At 38.4% G+C, this 23055-nt stretch overlaps 1 protein-coding gene across 1 annotated transcript in view; it reads right to left on the minus strand.

The window, feature by feature from the left end:
* Window positions 1-23055, minus strand: part of JAZF1 (JAZF zinc finger 1) — a 200496-nt gene that overhangs the window by 78154 nt on the left and 99287 nt on the right. Inside the window, exon 2 of the mRNA XM_074898083.1 lies at window positions 11442-11514. Coding sequence (XP_074754184.1) covers window positions 11442-11514 — 73 coding nt within the window. The remainder of the gene's footprint in view (window positions 1-11441; window positions 11515-23055) is intronic.

A 23055-nucleotide genomic window follows, 5' to 3' on the forward strand; every position in this document is an offset into this window, starting at 1 on the left:
TCTTGCTAACAGCATTGTCCAACTGACCTGGTTTAAATTGCTTAACAACTTTTGGTAAATATGACCTTTTAGAAATGGCATGTGAGCAAATGAAGTAAGAAATAGTAGAAAAGGAAGTCACACATAAATGCAGACTCACCTTGAAGGGAGGGATGTTTTGCTTTGTTTTGTTTTCAACCCTTTGTTAAAAGTGTTTCACACTGGAAGGTCGGGCAGGGAAGGTAAGTTTAAAAAAAAATATTAAAAAATCTCTGGTTTTGTTGAAATTATTTTACATGGTGTGTAGCAGCAGGAGAACTTATTACCACAAATTGTCAAGGAATGCACCACCACCACAGGAGCTATGGGTGAACTGGATGTTAACAGGAGTGGTCTTGTTATCCACACTTACAAATGCAAGTAATAAAGTCAACCTATTCCCAGCTCAAGAGTTCTTGTGACAAGTTAATGATTCAAAGCACATGGTCAATCCCCAACACTGATGATGGCAAACGTGAAATGTTATTTATATGCAACAGCGGAACAACTTGTGTCTTCTGCACCTCCACCCAGAGTGCCCCTTTATCAGCTTGTAAGGATTCACCAAGATTATATACTCTCTTCAAGGCCAATAAACTGCTAGCATTGCCCAGCCAGAAAGAGAGGGGGCCATAAGGGACAGTGGGAGAAGCCTGAAGAGGCTGGGGGCAGCAGGAAGAGCAGAGAAGAAAGAGCAAGCAGAAGCCAGCTACAAAGTGTTAGTGATCCTTGAGGCTGCAGGCCTCATTATGACAGTTTCATTAGAAATATAGACTAATTCATCTGACACATTAAGAAAGTCCAGGAAAATAATGTATGAAGGAGAAGCTGGAAGAAAAACAAAAACCACACCAAAATCCTGAGATTCAGTAATCTCAGTCTAACAACATTAAAAGAAAGTCAGAGGAGAATTACTCAAATCTTCGCTATTCCCTGTAGCATACCACAGCAGCAGATACCAGAAATAATGGTGTGTTGGAAAAGGAAGGTCACAGTTTTACAGGAGAGTTTATCATGGGCTGTCATGCAAACTCAGGATGATGAGGCGAGTCTCATCCAAATATCTCTCCATGCTGGCACAGATGGTAGCACCAAGGCTGTAAAGCACACATCCCAGTCCACAACTACTTCCCTCTCTGTTATGCTACCTTCTGCAACCAGTACAAAAGCTACTCTAATTAAAAATGATACAATATTAAACAACAAGGCAAACCCACAACAATTCCTCTGCAAATCAAGGACAAAGCAGCAGTGTCTACCTCTGTGAACCATCTACACCTATAGATGGAATTACTGTTGTAATTATTTCCATTTCTGCCTGTATCCTCACATACCACTTGGGGAAAAAAGATGTGCTTGATTTTAAAAACCAAAAACCCCAAAACCCAACAATAAGCAAGAAAGAAAACCTTTCTCAGTTCTCTCAGAAATTAGAACAAGAAATCCAATGTCTGCAAATGTACTGCTTCAGGGAAACTAAGACTCAGAAAGTATTAAATCAGCCTGACTAATTATACTATAACTGAGTCAAATTAAATGAATAAAGCCTCCATGCAATAGCATTTGTTTGCTGAACCAAGCAAGCTTTTTGAATACCTGTTTCAGGCCACCTTAATCCAATTTAGGTTGCTTAAACAATGTGTAATGCAAACATACACAACAACTATTGTTAAAATGCGTTGGATTAAACTTTGGAGCTAGACTTTCAGAAATCAAAGGTATGTAACTATCCACCTGTATTCACAAATATGTACAGACAGCTGTATATCAGAAGCAGCCCATGTACACAGCACCAGTTTCAGGGTTTTATTTCTACTTCACTGCGCAAAGTCTCAGTTTTACAGCCTTGTAAATTGTCTTTGCTTTCTGAGGTGGGGACAAGAAGTTTCACAAAAATCCAAGGATGAGATCAGAGCAATCTATAGCCTGTTACTGCATTCATAACAACAACAACAAAAGGTAGCAATACGGTTTTCCATATGTCTTTACACTGTTGAATATTATTTTCTGATTACATGATGCCATACTATCTTAGCAAAAATAACTACATTAAAAAAAAAAATCATGGATGATGTGCCAGGGCTTCCTCCTCTTAGTGCTAACAGCACTTTGCAACTTTATGAGAGCAGCTCCAAAGGAAAATCAAAAGCCAAATAAAATTCAGTTACACAGGAACCTTTTCTTCTCAATTCTGCCTTGATCACATGAAAAGTTCCTTTACTAATGTCTGCTCACAATCAAGGCAGCCAAGCTTCACTAATTCCTTGTCATAATATGTATCCTCATTGCTCTCTTTGACATGTTTTGTATTTACCAGTTGCTTTCAGTTGACTTCAGTTTTAACCTTCATTTGGTTTTGCATTTCCACGGCATGAAGTCTAGTTGGAATTCCAGTGCAGAAGACGGGTTCCTTCCAGCTCTCTATTGAAGGTGCTTGGCAACTGTTATAACCTGTGTTATTCCAGTCATAGATCTCAGAGAACCATCTTCCAAGTGCATTTTGCTGATGGACTGCAAAACTCCCTGTTGGCCTGCTGAACTCACCCATGGCCTCATTAGGAACATAAGGGAAGAAGCCAGCTCCGTCAAGCTCTCCACCTGGTCTCCATTTCTTAGGGCACTGGAGTATTGCAGAGGAAGTGGTGGGATAATGAATGCATCCTTGCAGGACATACAAACTTTCTCTCTGGCTCAAATTCAAATGGAGAGGTCAACCCAACCGCAAAAATATTTAATGAAAATTAAGGCTGAGACTAACACTTTGGAGTAGATTTTACATAGCGGAAGATGACATAAATATTCTTTTCTCATGAGCCAACTTCTCCAGCACTAAGAATATTCTCTCATCTGCACTTAATCTCCAGACTAGGCTATAGGCTGTCCTAAAGCATGACATAGACAGCCTCTGTATGCAACCTCCAAATTGCAGCCCTACTTCTGAACGTCCACAACAAGATACAAAGACATACTTTGTGCTCCAACTCTATTTTGTTACATGGGCTTTATGCTCACAGTCCCCATCCCTCATTGAATACTAGCAAGACTTTGCCAATTATACGTAGAGAGTTCTTATCTGAAAGTGTTATATGCAAAAATTATAATGAAGGAGAAGGGAGGGAAACATCAAGCGCCCACAGATAATTCAAAATTATTCTGGTATGTAGTTTGTTATATTTTAATAAATTACAAGTTAGTGGGATATTCATTACTGGAAGGAATCTAAGAATACACAATGTACTAAAATACCTAAGAGCTAAAAAAGGAAAAAAAAATAATGCAATAATTTGCATTTTGAACTGCTAAATTTATTTGAAAATATTGGTTTTAGTCTTACTATAGATTAATCCTATGCATGCCTTTTTGCAACAAATCTAAATGGGTAGCATTACTATGAAATATTGTGGGTTTTTTTAAAAATCAGGGAAGTCAGAAAAAGCAGCACTACTTTTGTATAAAAGACCAATGATAAGTAAACTTCAGATTTAAAAAAAAAAATCAGGCCACAGTCAGTGAATATTACCAGCAGCTGGTCTGGACCGCCCTGGGATTTGAGGGATGGTAAGCTTGCCAATCTGTAAATCACCACATGCAGCTCAGATGCTTTAGATTTTAGCAAAACACTGGACAGCAAGGACCTTTCCTAGAAAGTTATCTACTCTGCCTGTAATTTTCTCTCGTGTGTGTAATGTTTTGTTGCTGCTGTTGATGGTGATTTAAAGAAAAAACCCATATTAGGATTGGAGGTAACTAGCTGTATACAGCAGCCATTTCTGTAAGTAGTAAAGACAGGAAGAACGGCTACTTTTCAGCCATTTTATCTCAGATACTACTTGAAAGAAAACTAATACACAAATGTAAAAATTTTGCTCATCATTCGCTCTGAAATCAAAGCATAACAGACTTTCCACAAATTCTTATTTCTGCAGAGGATCTGAAACTGGCACGTAAGTGTGTTTTTCAAATAGGTTTATGAGTACGTTAAATAACTGTAATATAAAGAATGAATATACATTATTACCAGAGTCTAGGAAGAATAAGGGTCTCATGCTATCATTTACAGAAATAGACAGTTGCCCCACATTGCTGACAATGAAATATCTGAATACAATTCCTTCATACACAGGGTCCTGAAACCACTATTACTGCTTATAACCGAATTTAAACATCACAGAAAAGAAATGCCCTCCTTTTTAAAGCAAAGGAAACTGAAGAATTTCACCCCTCCCTCCCCAAAATGAAGGGATCTGTGCAAGCGTAAGTGGAAAATATATGCAGAAAGGTAGGAACTGAAACAGGATGGGCCAAGACAAAAAAAATTCCAGAAAGACAAGATGATCTTTTCATCAATTTTGGCATGCTACATTGACAAAGGATGAAGAAATACCACTAAAGACAAGAATCTTGAAAGTCATAAGGATTTATACCAACAGCTAACTAAACTACACACACAGAGGTGCGTATATGCGCACTTGCAAGGAACAACGCTGACTTGGCAACGCTGCTTTTACTTGAGGTTCACAAGAAGGAATTTTTTCTGTCCCTGAGTCTTTCATGTAAGCATTGCCAGAAGAAAGCTAATTACCTCTCAATTAAAACGAAAAAAACAACGCTACAACTAAAACACATACTTTCAGTGTCCTACATGTTTTAACTCATGATGTAATTTTATTTCAGGGCATGGCATTAGGGTTTTTCCTTAAAATGCCAATCCGCTTTTTCATCTTTACTGCTGACATGAAATAAAAGAGCTGTACATTATATAAATCTTCAGTTTCACATAGCTTGAAGCTGATAAAAAGAGAAAACAAAACCAACTGCATAAATCCTTCCAAACCAAAAGGCATTCCCCTTACCCTAACTAACATTAATTTCTGCACATCTTGTTTGAATTATCATCTGAAGTTTGTCTTGTTCCATCTCCAGAACAAGTCAAACAGCAGAGCATAAAGATATGGCTACATGAATAAAAACATATGATCAACTTGGTCACTGCAAACCTAAAAATAAGCTCAGACAGAAAAATATTATCTGGCAATTGACACGTTACTTTGATCCCTTCCTTTCTGTGTTCTGTCACATGCATTCAATCCAGCAGCTACTGGAAGCATTGGCATGCACCTTGAACAAGATGAGAATCAACAGCCTGAGGGAAATACTGCACTCTTACAGAGATGTGATATTCCATTCAAGTAAGACAGTATCACGCTACAGAAAGGAAAAGTTAAATTCTAAGACAAAGGGCAAGAACTGTGGTACTTGGCACTATAAAATGTAGCAAGTCTGAACAGGTGGCACAGCAAGAGTTTATCAGATTCCCTGGCTTGGATCTTCTTGTGCAGAAAAACTGATCTGCAGTAGGATTCCTAAAACAGAAGTCTTTCTTGTCTCTACCCTTCTGCTTCTGAATCATGACATGAGAATTAAGACAGTGCATGCTATACTGAAAAAAAGTTAGGATGATTTTAATTACCTTTTTAAAAAATGTTGCTTTTTCATTCAAAAAGTCAAATTAACCACTTTGAGATTAAAATCAGGTTTTAAATATAAAAAATTTAAGGTTTTATATATTTCTTTGTTGTGTGCCTCAATTAATCTAATCTACCACCAATAATACAGCTTCAAAATTGAAATCTCAGGCCTGAATTAGAAAGACTTTAAGTCTGATCTTCTGCTTATCAGGTGAATGCTGCAGTGAATAATTATTTTAGAGGAAGATGCTGCTGTTTCAGAATTGTTTCATTTTGCATATGTCTCCTGAAAAAGCATCCATTAAGAAAGCAAGTAAGGAGAAATAAATTTACTTCTCTCCAGCCTCATGATTTTAAGTTTGATTCCAAACCGTGCCCTAACAGCCATTCCAACGACAGTACACTGAAATCAAGAGGCAAAAAAAAGAAGTGTCAAGATGAGAACTGATGTCCTACTGCAAGCTGGTTAATAGTCTTATGATTAAAACACTCCTAAGGAATCAGAGGAGGAAACTGAATCTTGGTATTCCACACGTTATACAAAAAAAGCTCATGCTCTTACAAAAAAGGAAGCAACAGGATTTGCACCGCTGCTGAGAAAATGTTCTAGAGAGGTTTTTGGTGGCACATTCAGTTACTGGGTATGACCTCTGACAGGCTACAGGCTTTCATTAGCTTCTTATTTAACTACTGCTGATAGCTTACCTCTGGGAAATGTCATAGCAGAACCACAGGAAAAAGTGCACAATGTGTTACAAAACTGTGGATGCTGCTAGGTAACTTTAACATAAATCACTAACCAAAAGCATGTTTAACTGTTATAACTAAATGCATCCACAGAACCAACTGTCAGAGGAAACCCACTGAACACACAGCAGAAGATATCCCCAGTGATAAAGAACTGGTATGAATGAAAGTGGCCAATGGCAAGAGCGAACCTCCTGTATAAAATGAAGTAAGAATCACTTTAAATTTCTATCCAGCACTGAGCATAGTATCTGAAAAAAAAATTTAAGGCCAAAGAAATAAAATATCACACAGCTTGGATGCTAAGAAACCACACCAATGTAGTTAAAGGGCACTGACTCCGAATCTAAAACATTCTTCTTGTTACTGCATTAGTAACACAGTGCATACCAAATATATCACTGCCTAATAAAGTCTTACCACTTTTTAAAATAACTTTCAAGTGATCATTAAATCCTGTGGTGCTGGCTGTTAATTTTACTCCTGGAAAAAACAGGTAATAGCAATAGAACCAGTATTAGTGAGCTGGACAAGACATAGGGCAGTTTGCAGTGGTTAGAACTTTAATTCCTTTCACAAATGCATATGCCCACAGAAATAATAGATTCTACTTCTAGTAGTATTAAAAAAGGAAGTAGATTAGGGAAATTTGTTCTTGAGAAGTCAACAACCATTGGAAGGAAAGGGAAATGGGGGGAGAAGCCTGGAGCCAACAGGAATTTATAATGGTAACAGTGAGGCAAAATTTAACCAGCAAAATTAAAAATCTGGAGGGAGGAGCAAAAATGTTAGGACTGGCTCAGGGATGTGCAAGGACAGTCTTGGACTATTCAACCAAGAACACCATCCAGTTTTGATCACAGGCTTCATTTGTGCTCCCAGTTATGCACAAGAATAAACTTTATAGACACTCAACAGCTTAATTTAACAGACTGTCCACAGCCAACACTGAAAATGTTCACCCCCAGTGTGCTGTAACTGCTTGAAGGACGATGCTTAAAACCTATTTTATTATCTAACCTTTCTTGTACGATCTCAATTACCAACAGAAAATCACTATTAAAAAAGAACCCAGGATTAATGTAATTAAAAGTATTTTGGTAGCTTTTAAAAAATTTTAAGATTACAACAGTCTTTGTTTTCAGCATTTCCCTAATATAGCTATTATGTGATTTGCAGTAGAAACACTAAATAATTAAGGCAGCTTAGTTTCAGTTGTAGGTGCATTCTAGTTTCATTTTTTTCTTCACCATGATGAAAATTTAATCAAAGCAATTTCTGTATCTAAGGAAAATGCATTTTATAGGAACTTTATTAAATGCACATTTAATTGCTCTTATGGCATATGCTTCCAATAATACAAGTTACTATGGCACTTCCCACCTTCTATTTTCAATGTGAAAGGAATTTACTCTGATAAATTATGCCACCTTCTTATTTCTGGTACTTACCATCTCAAAGCTGAAAACCTGCTTTAAAATGTAATTGTAAAGGATTTTTCATTCATGACTTCTAGAATCAAAGCTTTTTATTTTCAGTATTTTTCTTTTTAGTATTACCTTTTTAGCCAGAGGAAGTATTTGTATGCCTCTGTTGTCTCCTCACTTATGCTAACAATGCTGGGATGTTTATTTTGTTTTATAAAAAACCCCAACCGGTTCCCACAACAGCTGCTTTCATCACTAACAGGTAACCAGCAGTATCCGTATTAAACAAATTTTTGAATATGCAAATACTGAGGAGTCTCTCTCCATTAGACTGCACAAGCCTAAAAGCCTTAAGAGTATATTGCAACGCTAGGGCTTCCCAATCCACAGCAATACAGCAAATGAGAACCACTGCCGCCAAAGTCCCAGACGAACAAACTCGGAGACACAAACAGCGCTACATAGGTTCCAGTAAACACCAAGCAAAATTCATAGTCAATTAATTTAAAGCTATAAGTACTGAATCTAAGTGGTAGCATAAGCAATATTAATTATTGCTGCTAATCACTGCATCTCAACACGATACAAAATATAAAGGTGTCTTGACCCATATGCAAAGGAAATACCTCTAGAAAGTACTGGAGGATGTTGGCCCAAGTGCTCATTTGCAACTACTCCTGACAGATCACAGCCAATATCCCATACATGTAGTAGCACCACTGAACTCCTTGCAGACAAACCACTCCTGTATTTATAGGATGGAAGCAGATGAACTGCATCTGCTTTGGCAGCAGTGTGTCTTACTGACTCCAATTTTGACTTCTAAGAAAGCAACCCAAAATTTAGTAGGGAACAATCACCAATACCGGAGACTGCATTAAGGCTACACTAAACTTCATCTGAGAAAAGGATTTGCAGCAATTCAGTCAGTGCCTGGTGCAAGTGTTTGATGTAGCGATAATAAACCATTATGACCTATAATTTATATTTGTCCACCAATTTTAAAAGGAATGTTATCTGTCTACATGAGGATCACACACTATGGAAGCTGCATCTGTGTGTAGTTACTGAAAGCCGTGATGGCAGTAAATCTCCAGCAGAGAAAGAGAGGGAGCCTTACAGATTCAGACATCCATACTCTGAAGGTTGTTTCAGAACTTAAGAGCACATACAATATTGCCATATTAATATGCCTGAGAAAGTAACCAGGGGTAGAAGGGAAATGGAAATGAAAGTATGTTTCACGTTGTAAAAAGAAGACTCCTGCACTCTTCTGTATATTCTGTCTGCTTTACTGATACCTTATCCTTCCAGCTATCAAACCAGACAACCCAGATTTATGTTCTGTTTTGGTTTAGCTTATAATGGCCACCATACAACAGGGCAATGGGCAGAGCATAAAGCACACCCACTTAATCTTTCTCCCACAACATATATTAAGTGTACATCTTATCATACAATTTTGACAGTCCCTGAGAATCAGAAGTCCCTATTTTCCCAGGCTCCACGACAGCATACAGTCTACACAGAACATATTGAATATACAAACCTGCAGAGGAAGATTGTTTTAAGGTCTGGAACTCACAGCAGGAACTGAGCTAAGTTCAGTTCCACTTGGAAGCCATAAAAGCATGGGTTTAAAAAAAGTGCAGCAGTATCTGGTGTTTGATATCTAACAGTATGCAACATGTTTATGACATGTATTAGGCTACAAAATCTGAGTTCATAGCCTGGGACAACAAAGCAGAACTTGGATCTGGCATATGTAGTGGGAAATAGAAAGGCATGTCTTCTAAGCGTAATGGATATTGCTGCTCCCTCAAGAGCCTGAGCTGCATAGAGCAGGTGGTTCAATGAAAGACATCAGCACTTTGGAAAAAATTAAAATACAATTAAAAGAGCAATTAAATACCAGCTGGTTTAAGTAAGAGTCAACTCAGATTAGGTTTTACTATAGGAACAACTTGATTCAGTTCTGAAGGATTATTTCTCAGAATTGAAAGGGTAAGAAAGTTTCGACAAAATATGCAGTAACTAAAACTGTCTCAGTCACATGGAACTCAGTTAAAAAGGGTACTAAAATGATGAAATCTAGATGAGGTATCACTTTCAAACTACTTTAAAAGTAGTCTGATTCCAAATCAGACAATTAAGTCCTGTGGCACTTTCTGTGGTCTTAAAACAGCTTTTCCCTAATTTTCAAAAAAACTTCCTCCTCCCTCCCATTAAGTAAAATAACCCCAGAAGCAACAAGAGAAAACGCCCAAGTATATAATGGAAAGAGGGAAACATACCAACATACACAGCATACCAAACCTACATATTGAAAAAAAAAGTTTTATACATTAAATGAGATCAACAGAAATAACTTTTTAAAAGGGTCATGGTCAATTTCAAAATATGCTTTAAAGGGTAGGACTGTCTCCAGGAAGAACAGGAGTTACTTGCCAAGTAGGAAATCATGCCAATACCATCTATTCTTAATCATTATGGTCTCATGTAGCGGAGAAAATGTAGTCATTTCACCAAGTGAATGCTACTTCTTACTTTCATAACTGAAAGTCATCTTTCTCCCCTCCACTCACACCCTTCCTCTGCAGCAAATATACAAAGCCAAAGAGTGGATCCTGTGTTTGAAAAAAGGTTGGTGTGGGGTTTTTTTTCTATTTTCCATTTTTAATGTGAAGTAGAATTAGAAAGAAAAATTTTGCGTTATGTATGACCCATGAGAGTTTGAATCAACTCAGTCTACCCTAAATTAAATTTTGGGTTAATCTTCCAGGCTTGTGAGTTTGTATCTCATCCTCTAGACAGCAAAGATGCAAAAGAAAACTGGTGTCCCATGGTTAAAAATCCCAAACTATACATTTTCTGAGACACGCATTTCCAAAATGCAATTAACTGGAACTTTCAACCACAGTACTCCTGATCAAAAAACCAGTACGATGTAAAAGACAAAATCCTTGCCTCTTTCCCTTTCATGCAGCATGCTCCATGGGTCACTTTCCTCCCAAAGGAAAAGTAATCTGAGCTACCTCCACTGAATTCTGCGATATGTTTAGGTGAGAGGGAAAATAAGGGGCAACTCTCAAGCTCCTCTTCACCATAACACAGCCCGAGACACGAGCAGTCTTTCCATTCCTCCATGCTGGAGTACTCTAGAAGTTTCAGTTCTGCCATCAGTCAGAAACTGAAAAGCCAGGACTCTGTTATTTAGATAAATGCTTTAAAAATTGGTTTAATTTCTTAAATCTTTTAATTTTTAGACTATATAGGGCTGGTAAGCAACACTGTGGTTGAAAAAATTGCAAAGTACTGTAAAAAATTCTCATACTGAACTATTATCAGTTAAATTTCACTTATTGCAAAGTACTATAAAAAAATTCTCTTACATGTTGAAACATTATCAGTTAAATTTCACTTTTGATTAAAAAAAAAATTCTTTCTCCACTTACTTGTATGGAGTGTAATAAAGTAGAAAAATACGCAAAGACAAATGATCTTTTTTTGCACACAATTTAACTTAAAACATAAAAGGCTAAAACCTCATCCCCTAAGTATTTGAGTGGTGCAGCTGAAGGGCTTCTTGTGACCTATATAAAAGTGATTAAAAATCTAGTTAAATTTTAATTTAACTGTCTTTCCAAAACAGGTGTTATCATAGTGTCACATAACATGAATCAAAACAGAGTGCATACATAAGCATGTTATTCAGGCATATGCATATATACACATATCATGCAAACCATGATCAGTTATCCTGAAAAATAACCACACTTACCTGTTAATGTAACTTAGAGCAACATAGGTTGGCTGCTGAAGCTCTTGTTTCTCTAATACACGTGGGTCTGTATCTGGAATAAAAAATACAGAGTTGAGTTTCTCTATTTACATTGAAACATACAGGACTGTATACTGCAAAGTAACTTAAATGAAGACAAAAGATAGAATAGCTCAAACCAGTTTATCCATATAGAGTATGCTTAGCACAGCACAATCATTTGTTCATTCATTCATAAACACAGTATTGCATTACTTTACACAAGAATTTGAAACATCAACAGTGATGTAATTTCCAACTGTCACACAAGCTTTCACAATCCCTCCCCATAAATATTAGTTTTCACTGCTTTCCATGATTTACAGTGTTAGAAGGATCAAGCTTTCTTCTTTTTTCATGTAGCTATTTCTAAATATGGTTGACACATTTTGAGATGTTTCAAGAGCGATTAGATCTCTTCAGCTGGGACTTGATATTTTCTTCTGGAACTCTTGAGTTTTGCTTTCTCCCTTCTCTACAGCTTATTTTCTGAAGCTCTCAATCAGAAAGGTCATACAAAAATGCACTTGAAGCAAAATGCTTGCCAAGCAGAGCATTGCCCACCAAAAGTCCTGAAACAAACACAATTCCCTCAAGTGCTAACTTTCGCAGTCAGATGAAAAAACATGTTCTCAATCACTGTTTTCATTGTCCTTCTCAGTTAAGTTTTGCTTTCATCTAACAAAGAAGTAGTCTTGGTTTAAGTTTCTGAAACCAAAACCAAGGGAGTATGCCCATAGTTTATGTAATTTTCTTATACAAAAAAATAGGATTATATTGAAGTTTCAAATACAGCCTTACCCTACATTGTACAAATGCACCTTTAGGAACTGAGCATAAAGAGTTTTCAAATGTTCCCAATGGAAAATGCACACCATGCCTGTGCAGATTACTACACAGACATTAACAACATATTTTATGCATTACTTTAAAAGCAATTCTGGGTTCAACTTCTGCATTTTTATCTATAAAAAATACAAACTGCCCTTACTAAATGGCTCCCCATAGTACTGCTGCTATCCATCTTTTATTTCTGAAAAGCATCTACTTTGTGTTGCGGTCGGGGGGAAGGGGGAGAGGAGCCCCAAGTAAAACCCATATTTTGGTTTGTTCTTGCTTCATCCTACAACTTTGTTAACATTGTTAATCTTTAAAAGCTCATTATCTTGATAGCCACATTTGTTTGACCTGATCAGTTCCTTCTGGTGGTTTTTGTGGGTTTTGTTTTTAAAACACGATACAAGTATTTCAAAATCTGTCTCTGCTGCCCTGCCTTAAGGAGGAATTTTAACTGAACTGAATAGGGACTGTGCTTGAGATAGACACATTTGTCTCACCACTGTCCGAAGCAGATAACGTTTTTTATTCAGTGAGCAGGGGATCCCCCGTCCCATCCCCCTTAAAACAGCCTGATCTTAATCTTTCTTCCTACATTTGCTCCTAGCTTTGTAGGCTCAGGCTCCAGGATTTGCTAATGTGCCTTTATCAATATGTCCCTAAAGAGATAAATACCTTTAAGGAATTTGAGAGAAGAGGGATGATAAAAGCACAAGTGCCAATCAAACCAGCCACCCCAAGCCTGTTAACCCTTAAAAGGAGCAGATCTTGATGGAGCCTGGGGAAATTCTGCAGTAATTACCGGCACACCCCGATAACCCAAGACAGCAAAGCATCAGCCATCTTCCATGTTATCTTTATAATTCACTTCTCTGAGGAAGTTAGGCTCACAAAACACACAAAGATCTTTTACTTGCCTTTGTTTCTACAAACTCCATGGTCATTTAGCAGGCCAAGCATACAACTGCTGTCATGGTGAGCTCTGTTAGATTTACACCTTGGTGGTACATGGCCTGCCATGAAACTGTCTCAATCCAGAATGTCTGCAGAGCATTAATCCCAGCCAGGACTATCTGAGAACTGCCTCAACCCGAGTTCAGGCATCTGTGGTTAAATGACTACAACTCTGCTAATCCAGTTCTTAAATGGGATTAACCTCCATCTATAAACAACAATTTCTGTGACTAAAGGAGACAAAATTGGGGCTGGTTTACATCAGAGTGCTGCACATATCTGTGGGAGAGTACAAGGGAAGGAGAGTCCATCACTCTTCTGCTGCTTACCAGCAGCTCACAATAATAGCAGCTGAAGCTGAAAATGCAAAGACAAAACCCCAAAGTCCCGTAACTTTTGTAGGAGTGTGTTATCAAAGCACAGAGACATTTGCCTGCTGGCATCTGCATGGAACAGTCCTGTCTCTCTGTAGGTGCTGCCTGACACACGAGGAACACACAGCACACAGTCTTTATTCAGTGTATCTACCCCTTCCCTCCTTCACATATCAGACTTCACATGTATTTCAAGTCATTGTATATACCAATTCCACTAAAAAATAATCCAGGAGGCGATCAAGAAAATCTTGCATGAATTTAGCACTCAAAATGCTTGACAAATTTTTATTCCTCTTGCAACCAGCTGCTGGGTTGCTGGTCATGAGAATGTCACATTCACTTCTGCACTGTAGCAGGAACTATACATAACACTGTCGGGTATTATTTCTCTTCCCCAGCTACAGTAACAGAAGGTAAAAAGAAAAAACAGAACCGTGTGCTGGCGCCACCGCATGGCTCTGAGAAGAAAAGAGCAGACATCAGGCTAGCTGTGCCATGAGTGGCAGCAGCCAAGCTGTCCTGGCACAGCCCTTCCCCAGATGGAGGGGCACAAAGGCCGCGCTAGCAGCCTGCTGCACCCACCTGAAACCTGCCCAGCTTTGCTATCCAGGGCACATGTACACTTTCCTCAACACTGCCAGCTTTTTTCTCACTGTCTTAAAATGCCACCAGTCCATTCCTTCCCTCCTTCATTCCCTCCTCCTTCCTCATCTTCTGACCAACGTCAGCTAGCGCCTTTCCCCTCTCCAAACCCCAGTTCTTGCTACTCGCCCTGCCTCCCATTGCTCCCTCCTGCCCTCGCTGTCACGGTGCCCACACCCCTCTCCTCAACATGCCCCAACATGTGAAAAAGTTAAAAATCACGTGGAGATGTCTATAACCACTTGTTCACTCTTGTACCACAAGACTGAACGTAGATACAATTCTTTCCCTGTACAGCCTCTTCCCTGCGTTCTCTGACTCCTCTCTCGGCCTTACTGTATCTTACTTCCAGTTTAGCCAGTCTTGACTTACTTTCTTGATACTAGTTAGTACACTTTTGAGCACAGGGTGAATACACGTTATTGTTAACAACTACAAAGAGACTGCAACCATCCCAGGGTTCCTTAAAAAAAAAGAGAATGATTAGCTTTATTTTTCTTTTTAAAGATAGCAAACACAGCTACAGTGATATCAAGTAGCAATATTCCTTGATGCTGAACCTTCAAGCCTGGACTACCAGCGCTCTGCTTCTCTCACACCTAAGCACATTCATACAGACACTAGCACTGTTTTCTAACACCACACATGCTGCTCAAAGCCAAAGTCTCTGGACACATGTTACCCCACGATGTTATGTATCAGCCAACACTCTCAACTATCTGACTTGGGGATGAGGAGCAGGGGAGGCAAAAATCTGTTGCCAATCTCACAAAATGGCCCTGTGCAATGTTAAATGTTTAGTCAATGTTTCTTCAAACATGCATAGGCTGGTCAAAGTCAGCCAAAAGTAGCCTAAATAGTTTCCAAACAGAAACTTAAAATGGATTAAACATACAGATGACAAATCTTTTTCTTGAAAACTATTTAAGCAGTACAACTTAGGACTGATCTGAGCTTCCTTTCTTATAAGAAAAATATCGAGACAGCGCACACAACTACAGATTTTGAAGTGACCTGTTGATTGCATTACTTTAACTAGTTACCCTCACTTCTTGAATTAACATGAGCTATCGAAGACTAACTACTTCATTAGTTTTGCTGTAACATTCACTGCCTTCATTACTTGTCTCTTCTCATAAGCATTATCTTCCCCTGATTTCATTCCACAGCAGGAAGAAGAAAAGCACCATGTACTTTCTGTAATGCTGTGACGGGTTTTTAACTATGTCCTCTTATTTTACTATGGTGTTAAGATTTTGGAAACCCTGTTTTTTTCTCTCTTTCTTTAACGAAATATTATTAAAATGAAATTTTCCTTGTATATGAACTACCTTAGGGGTTTGTTCTGGGTCCCACCACCTCACTACTAAAAGACTGAAGTGTGGGTGCTAACATCCAGAAGAGAGAGTTACTCAGCTAATCATCGATAGGATCAGACACCTCCAATTTCTCACATCCACAACCTGTTTCATACTGGGCAACCAGACAAGCACTTTGAGTGTGCAATTAAGGCTAAGACCATAAATTGCACTGCACCACCTCTGAACTGCTCAAAGCCATGCATTTTCTGTGGACCATGTTCTAACAAAATGAATCACTAACTATTGAACCAAGCTACAATTACTAAATCACATCATTCTTATACAGAAATAACTTGCATCTTGAAAAAGCAAAATCCTAACCTGGTGAAGTATTTTAAAGAGATCAAGTAATAAAAAAGGCATACACATCATCTGTAAGTACAGTCAGTCTTCATCAGTTATATAACTTTGTTCTACATGAGTATTTCTGTACAAAAATGTATGCCACATCTTTGCTATTACATAGTTGTGCAGTAAGTTTTGCCCTACAAGATAGTTATCATAAGCAACTTCACACGAGAACTTCACTTTCATAAAGTCCCTGCATTTAAATCACTGTGAAAAATCACTTTTCACCTTATAAAGGGCACATAGAAAAGTGCTAACAAATTCCAGTGGCATTATTTTACAAGCGCAAGCTTTCTTTCTTCCAGGGACTAGGAAAGGTCACTACCACTAGCAAAGTGGTAAAGATAGTCTCAGAAGAAAAAATAATGACTTAAAGGAGGTAAAACTTAAACTACCCTTCAACATCTTAAATATGAAGTGGCCAGTGCTGGTTTTACCCCATTGTGCCACAACTGAACAGGCAGAAGTTGAGGTCAATATTGACCAGAGTCCAGGTACCTAAGGAAGGACTTATGAATTCCTGTTCAAATACAAATGGAGTGACTGGATTGTGAATATTTTTCGATAGCTGTAACCCTCCAACAGATTTCACCGAAGCTGTAGATACCACATTTTGTGGTGGGTGGGGGTGTCCCAATCTTAAAAAGGCTTAGGTTTGAGAAACATGTCTTCTATCAGCCATCCCATTACTTAAGCCAAACAGCTGCAACAAAAGCAAAAAGACAAAACTCCCCTTGCCAACCCAAGGGTGTTATTTCTTTTTCTGTTTAATCTCAAAAAGAGTAACAAAATGCCTCAAATGTTATGAATATAATGGTCCTGCAAATAATTTTAATAGCACTAAAACTCATATTTACAAGGACCAAGAACTTAAAAGTATGATCTGTCTCTCAAATTACTTGGAGATGTTTATGATAATCTCACCTTTTTGTGCAAGATCACACTGAAGTGAACTGCCAACACAGAGGTCCCCCAGACTCACAACTGGCTTTGTCAGAACATCTGTACACACCTTCCGCTTGCACACTACCAGTTTGCAGAGTGCCTGTCTTGTATTTCACTTGGCCTTGAAACTGGCTGATATAAGTCAGCTCAGCTAGTTAATTAAAACCTACACTTCCCTTGAAACTAGCTTGCTTCACCGATGATGCCAAGACAAACATTTCTGTTGGCTTCCTCAAAAGTCCACAATTGTTCTTACATGGATGTAGCTTAAAAAGCCAGAGAGAGATAAATTCAGTGTTACTGGAAACTACTCCCCATTCAAAATCTTCATTACAAGGAAGCCATTATGAATTTCAGTTTCAATTCCAAATGCAGTGTTATTCAGGTCTTCTTATGAATTTAAAGAGTAAGATCACAGACAACTATGATTTTACAGATATTAACACAGTCCCTTATTTACATCTTTAATAGAAAAAATATTTCCCTCTTCTCCAAAAAGGAGATGATGCTCTACACTTCAAAGATAGAACATTGGAGGGATAAATACCATGATTCTGCAAGTTTTAAACCTATCTGACTTCAGGAACACTTTTAATACTTATTCACAAGTTTAAGTTCTCTCCAAGATCAAGTTGTTAAATGCCACAGAGATGGACTTATCAAAAAGAGTGAAATATAGGTACCACACTCTTGCACATTTCCAGATTAAGCTCTCATTAGATAGACGACTAAGAAAGCTACATTCAGGCAAGTACAAACAAGAAATTACTGTATTTATTTAAACTTTCTCAGTTTCAGTAAATACTAGAGGCTTCAGGAAATTTTTTTAGTACAAAATTCTCCCTGTTTGGTCTATCCCAGACTTGCAAAAATTTCTTAGCTGCAAACAGTTTATTTCCCCCATCAAATTGCTCTAAGTGCATGAAGTCATGAAAAAAAATCCCTGAAAAACAGAGGCCACATAAATATCACAAGAAGGTCATGAAACTGCAGTCTTTTTGGCCCATGGGGAGATAGCTCTATTGGGCTGACAGTGCTCTACTGGCACTCTGCTGCTGCTCAAATCAGGCCTGTGTACTTTCTACTCAGCAACTGATTGATTGCAATTGCTGCATTACCACAGAAGGACGAGGGAGTCCAAAGTCAATGTAAAGTATCATAGTTCATAGTTCAAAGTTTAAACTACTGTGGACTTCTAAAGCCTGCAAGCACAAAGAAGTTCACGTTAATCTTAACAACGGCAAATTATGTATTATGCATGTAAGCAAGTGGTTAGCAAAACCAAATATCAAACAGAAGGTTTATTTAAATGACAGCTGCCTCAGGAAATAAAGGCAACAAATATGGGAATGTACACACAAGCAGCTGGAAGGTACAGAAACAGCATCTGCTGACTTAACACCCTGGTTTAGCACACACTAGCCTCTTCACATAGGCGCCCCTCACAAGGAAGCGAGGCGGAATTCATGGGAGTTCCTGAAGAAAATGGGAATTTGTAAAAACTGCTTCTTCATAGGATATGCACTCTGATCCCAGGGACACCTCTCCTGAGTGTTACAACTGCAGAACCTGTAAGAAGCAGTCAGAGGACATTACTGCAAGAAGGACTGTATAAAAAAAGGGGGGTCACAGAAGTTCAAAAGCAGCCTGCTGAAAATGAAAGCACAAAAACCTCCAAGAACACCACAACCAACAGCATCCATTCACTGCTGCAAATCAGCACGTGTGAAACTCCACTTTAAAACAACGCAAACTCTGTGAGACACAAGAACTCAGAGCTTTGTCATACGAGAAAATGGCATCTTGCTGGGTGATAAGGTATATATGGTATTTCAGATAACCTATGCAGAAACAAATCTGTGCTTTGGTCTTACAGCAAACAGGAGAGTGGAAGGTTTTTTATATAAGCAAACAGAAGAGTAGAACATTCTCCTATGTGACACTATCACTGAGCAATCCTGTTACATCCTTGCAAGCTGCCGCTATATAATTCAGACTGTGAACTCTTAGAAATAAAGGGCATCCCTTACCTCCCGTTTCCCAGCCAAACAAGGTTCTGATTACAGCTCCACATGTACTAATTTAATACATAATTACTAAAAGGATTTCAGGTTAAAATGGTAGCTCAACAACACAACTGAGTAGATCATTTGGCATTTTCAGTTTTTAATTTAAAAACCAAAAAGCTAAGTAAATGTAAACACAGGGATTTGCAAGTCTTCTGAAAATATCTCTCCTTTAAAAAAAATATTTGTGATATAACCATATGTAAGAAAAAGATATTTCAGATACAGACAAGGGAAAAGAGAAAGAATGCATGGAGTTCAGTCATGGATCTAGAATCTTCAAAATGTTCTAATTTCTGCAATTAAGTTAATTATTGCACACTAGTAAGTGACCACAGTGCTCCTCAGTTGCTGAAAGCAACCTTTGGATCTGTCATGCTGTCTTCAAATAGGCAATTAAAGTGAAAAATGGGAGTATGCGTAACTTTCTAGTGCCATACATTATCCATAAATAACACAACACACAAATAAGAACAGGACAGAAGTTCTCAACCCAAACACTTGATCAACTTAGTCATGCCTTCATCTGTTTATTTGAAAATACATTATTTTGCTACTCTTCTGGTCCTCATTACAGACAATTTACTGCCTTAAGACGAGTTTTCCCTTGCCAGAAATTAGAAGAACTTTCCATTCCTCTGTCACCAAAATGATTTGCATTAACCAAGGTTGAGTAGTATCAAACATGCTAGGTTAGCCACGAGATAGTGGACTGATCAAGCAACTGATCAGTTTCTTTGTTCCTCAGTGGGGCAATCTGGTTGACCAGAAGTTGCCTGAGGTTGTCCTAAGAGTTGCTTTCTTGCTTTACAACAATCTACAGTACTGTAAACCAAGTGCAGAATTCTGAAATCCTTTACTGAAGAGATTAAAAAAAATCATATACTGTAAGTGTTCTCAGTGGGAAGCTTGAAGGTCATAGGCAGCCGGTGAGGAACATCACAGCTCCCTTCTCATCCTCACAAGGCATGTAAACTCTCCTGCCTGCCAGCCTGCATTCTTGTCACCTTTCCAAAGCCCCTCACTCCAGCAGGTGAGCACAACTAGCATCCTCTCTAAGCAGAGAAATTCAAGCTCTGGCCTTTCCTGGTCCCATCAGAAGCGGTGCTGATCATACAGCCCAGTCCATGTGGGCCTCCTCAGACCTTTGGCCCAGCTAAACAACATGCTACCACCCACAGCTGGTGGTTGCCTCTGGCAGAAGAGATGGCACCTGATCAATCAGTTTTTAAGCCATCTCCCATGCACCCCTCCTCCAAAAACCCAACCAAAACTCCAGCAGCAACTACAAAGTGGGGAGCTGTGTAGGAAGGTATAACTGTTAATTAATCAAGAGAATATTACTGTGCACTGTGATTGCAGACATCCTCATAATATTCTTGGTAGCTCATGTCTCAGTATAATAAGTAATGCTGTAAATCAGATACTTAATTTCTATTCAAACGGAACGTAATTGCTGGTAACTAGCTGCAGAGCTACAAATGTCATAAAGGCATCTCATGATCTTTCAGATGTAGTGAACTGCAAGCTCACTTCATGTGCTGTGATGCTTTTCCAGTTATGTTAATGAGTTTTTATCTGAAACATACAATTATTGCTGCAACCTAATGCAATAATTAATGGTTACTTTTAATAACTAAAATATTCATTAATCAAATCAACAGATTAGCAGAGTGCTAGAAAGGTCCCCTAGAGAAGGAGGGGGAAAAAAAAGTCTGCTGCTATTTTACTTTATTTTACTTGAGTAAAGATGACGTGAGATGTAGTTGGTTTTTAAGCATTTGAAATGTTAATATCTTGCTTGCAACTTCTAAGTGCAAATATACTTAATGAAGCTTGAAATAGAGAAAAATTAGAATGCCATTTTCACAGAATTTCCCAACATTTAATTCTAGTCAAATAATCTCATGAGGTGCCACTGGAGAGTGTTAAATAAAAGGCCCATTCACACTTAACAGTCAAGCACACAGGACATAACATATATTATTAGTAATCTCTAAAATGATCCCATTTCAAGAATGAAATGAGTATTTTTATTCCGCAACACACTACAATGTTCCTTTTGTCCAAGAGTTTTAAAAACTCATATACTGTGGAAAGGCACTCACCTTTAATTCACCCGAATTGGGGAAGGTCCCCAAAATTAATTAAGAGAAAAAGAAGTCCAGAATTTAAGGATATTATTCTATACTGAAACAATGATAAAACCACTTTCGTGGCACACAGCAATGCCCCCAAACATGCACACCGGCACGATGGTCTTCTTAATCCCTTTTGCAGGCCCTGCCTACAGCTGGTGCCCGCTGCACGAGCGGTAACACCACAGCGATGTTGGCAGAGCCCTCTAATGGGGACACGAGCACCTCAGAGGACTCCACTTGTTGCCATAGTTGTATCACCTCCCCAGTTGACAACCGAGGCCAATAAAAACACTCTTGCCTGCATAGCTGCGACCCCCCCCCAAAGGTGAGCTGGTACGGGGATGCCTGTTGGCGAAAGCGTTTTTCATTCCCTGTGTTGACAGACTGTAGAGAAAGGAGGGAAAAGAGCTGGAGGGTGCTTTCCAGCTAAGACCCAGCCCTGCACACAGATATTCTGGGTGTTCAGTCAAAAACCTTGTTTCCAAAATTCACACATTTCTCCACTCTCTAAGGTCATACATATCATTACCCATTACATTTGGAAGCTGACAAAAAAGAAAAATGAGGAGCATTCATCTTGCATTCAGCATTTTGCCAAAATTACCAGAAAATAATTTCTGGAGTTGGCAATGGATTGATTAAGGGTTTAGTCGGTTTCTATGGCAACTCAGGCCTGGCCTGGGTAAATCCATTGGGAGCTTTGACCTTTTTTTGGGCAAAACTTGGTAACTAGTAGTAGAAGAGCAATCTTTACATAAACCATGCCTGTGCTTTTTCAAATCAAGCTGTGAGGCAAGTACATGCTTAAATCTATATTCCAGGATAAACAGTTTTGCATAAAGCAAGCAGTTATTTCAAAAACAGCTAGTTATCCTATTAAAAAAACCCAATAATTTATAGACTTATGTTTTGCCTTTTTATTATTATTACTCAAATACTCAAACTCTTGTTCTCATCTAGTTTTAATAATGAAAACCCAGCTAAACATTCCAAAATAAATAAAACCTAGTATTACTTTAAATAAAAGTTCAAAATATATATCTTGACAGTTCTGATGCTTGAGGGTTTTATTTCCCAAAGTAGTAATGATCTCCAGGAGTTAAAATAATATGATTATATCCCAACTCCATAGCCAGCTAAACCACAACTGAACTGCAGTGGCACATATTTCATTTGCAATGTCAGAAGATCTCCATTTCAGACTATCAACATAGCACTAAATTTTCAAGTGTCATTGAAAACAGGCCACTTCTAATTTTAGCTGGAAACACTAAAATGAACCACTACAGGCAGCACAGCTAGTGTTTTACAAATTAAACCTCTTCATCTTTACCAGGAATCAAAAATGAAAGCTTTTTACTGTAAGTTATTTACTGTGTCTTCACTCCTCTGCAAACAGTGGTTGCAAGATTTCTTGGTTTATTTTGAGGGAGGGCTGTATTAGTAGGGAACAATACATATTTTTCCCGTGAATCACTAAAATTGCTATAAGGTTATCTTCTGGGCTACTATTTTGCACAGTTCTTGTAGGAGACAGACTGGATTCCTATCTTCACTCCCTGCTGACGGGATCGGGGAGTGCATACAAGTAAGCAATTTCTTGTAAGGAAGAAGGAAATGGTATCATTACTTCACATTACTCCAGAGAAGCTCCCTCCAGAAGATGGCAACCATGCCTGGTATAGCCAGAGAGTGGTGGAGCAAGGACAGGAATGAGCTGCATGAGAACGCCAGGTGCTCCCATAACCTTTATTTCCTGAAATGTCTTTCCCAAGATGCATTTGGACATACTGTGTCTTACACCATTGGAAATAATTTCACCACCAGTGTGCCTTATCCAAGACTATGAGCAACTCCACATTTGTCACCAGTGCTACACATGAAACATCCAAGAAGCGTACCCC

The sequence above is a fragment of the Athene noctua genome, chromosome 2 (assembly GCF_965140245.1).
Source record: "Athene noctua chromosome 2, bAthNoc1.hap1.1, whole genome shotgun sequence".
NCBI classification, from domain to species: domain Eukaryota; kingdom Metazoa; phylum Chordata; class Aves; order Strigiformes; family Strigidae; genus Athene; species Athene noctua.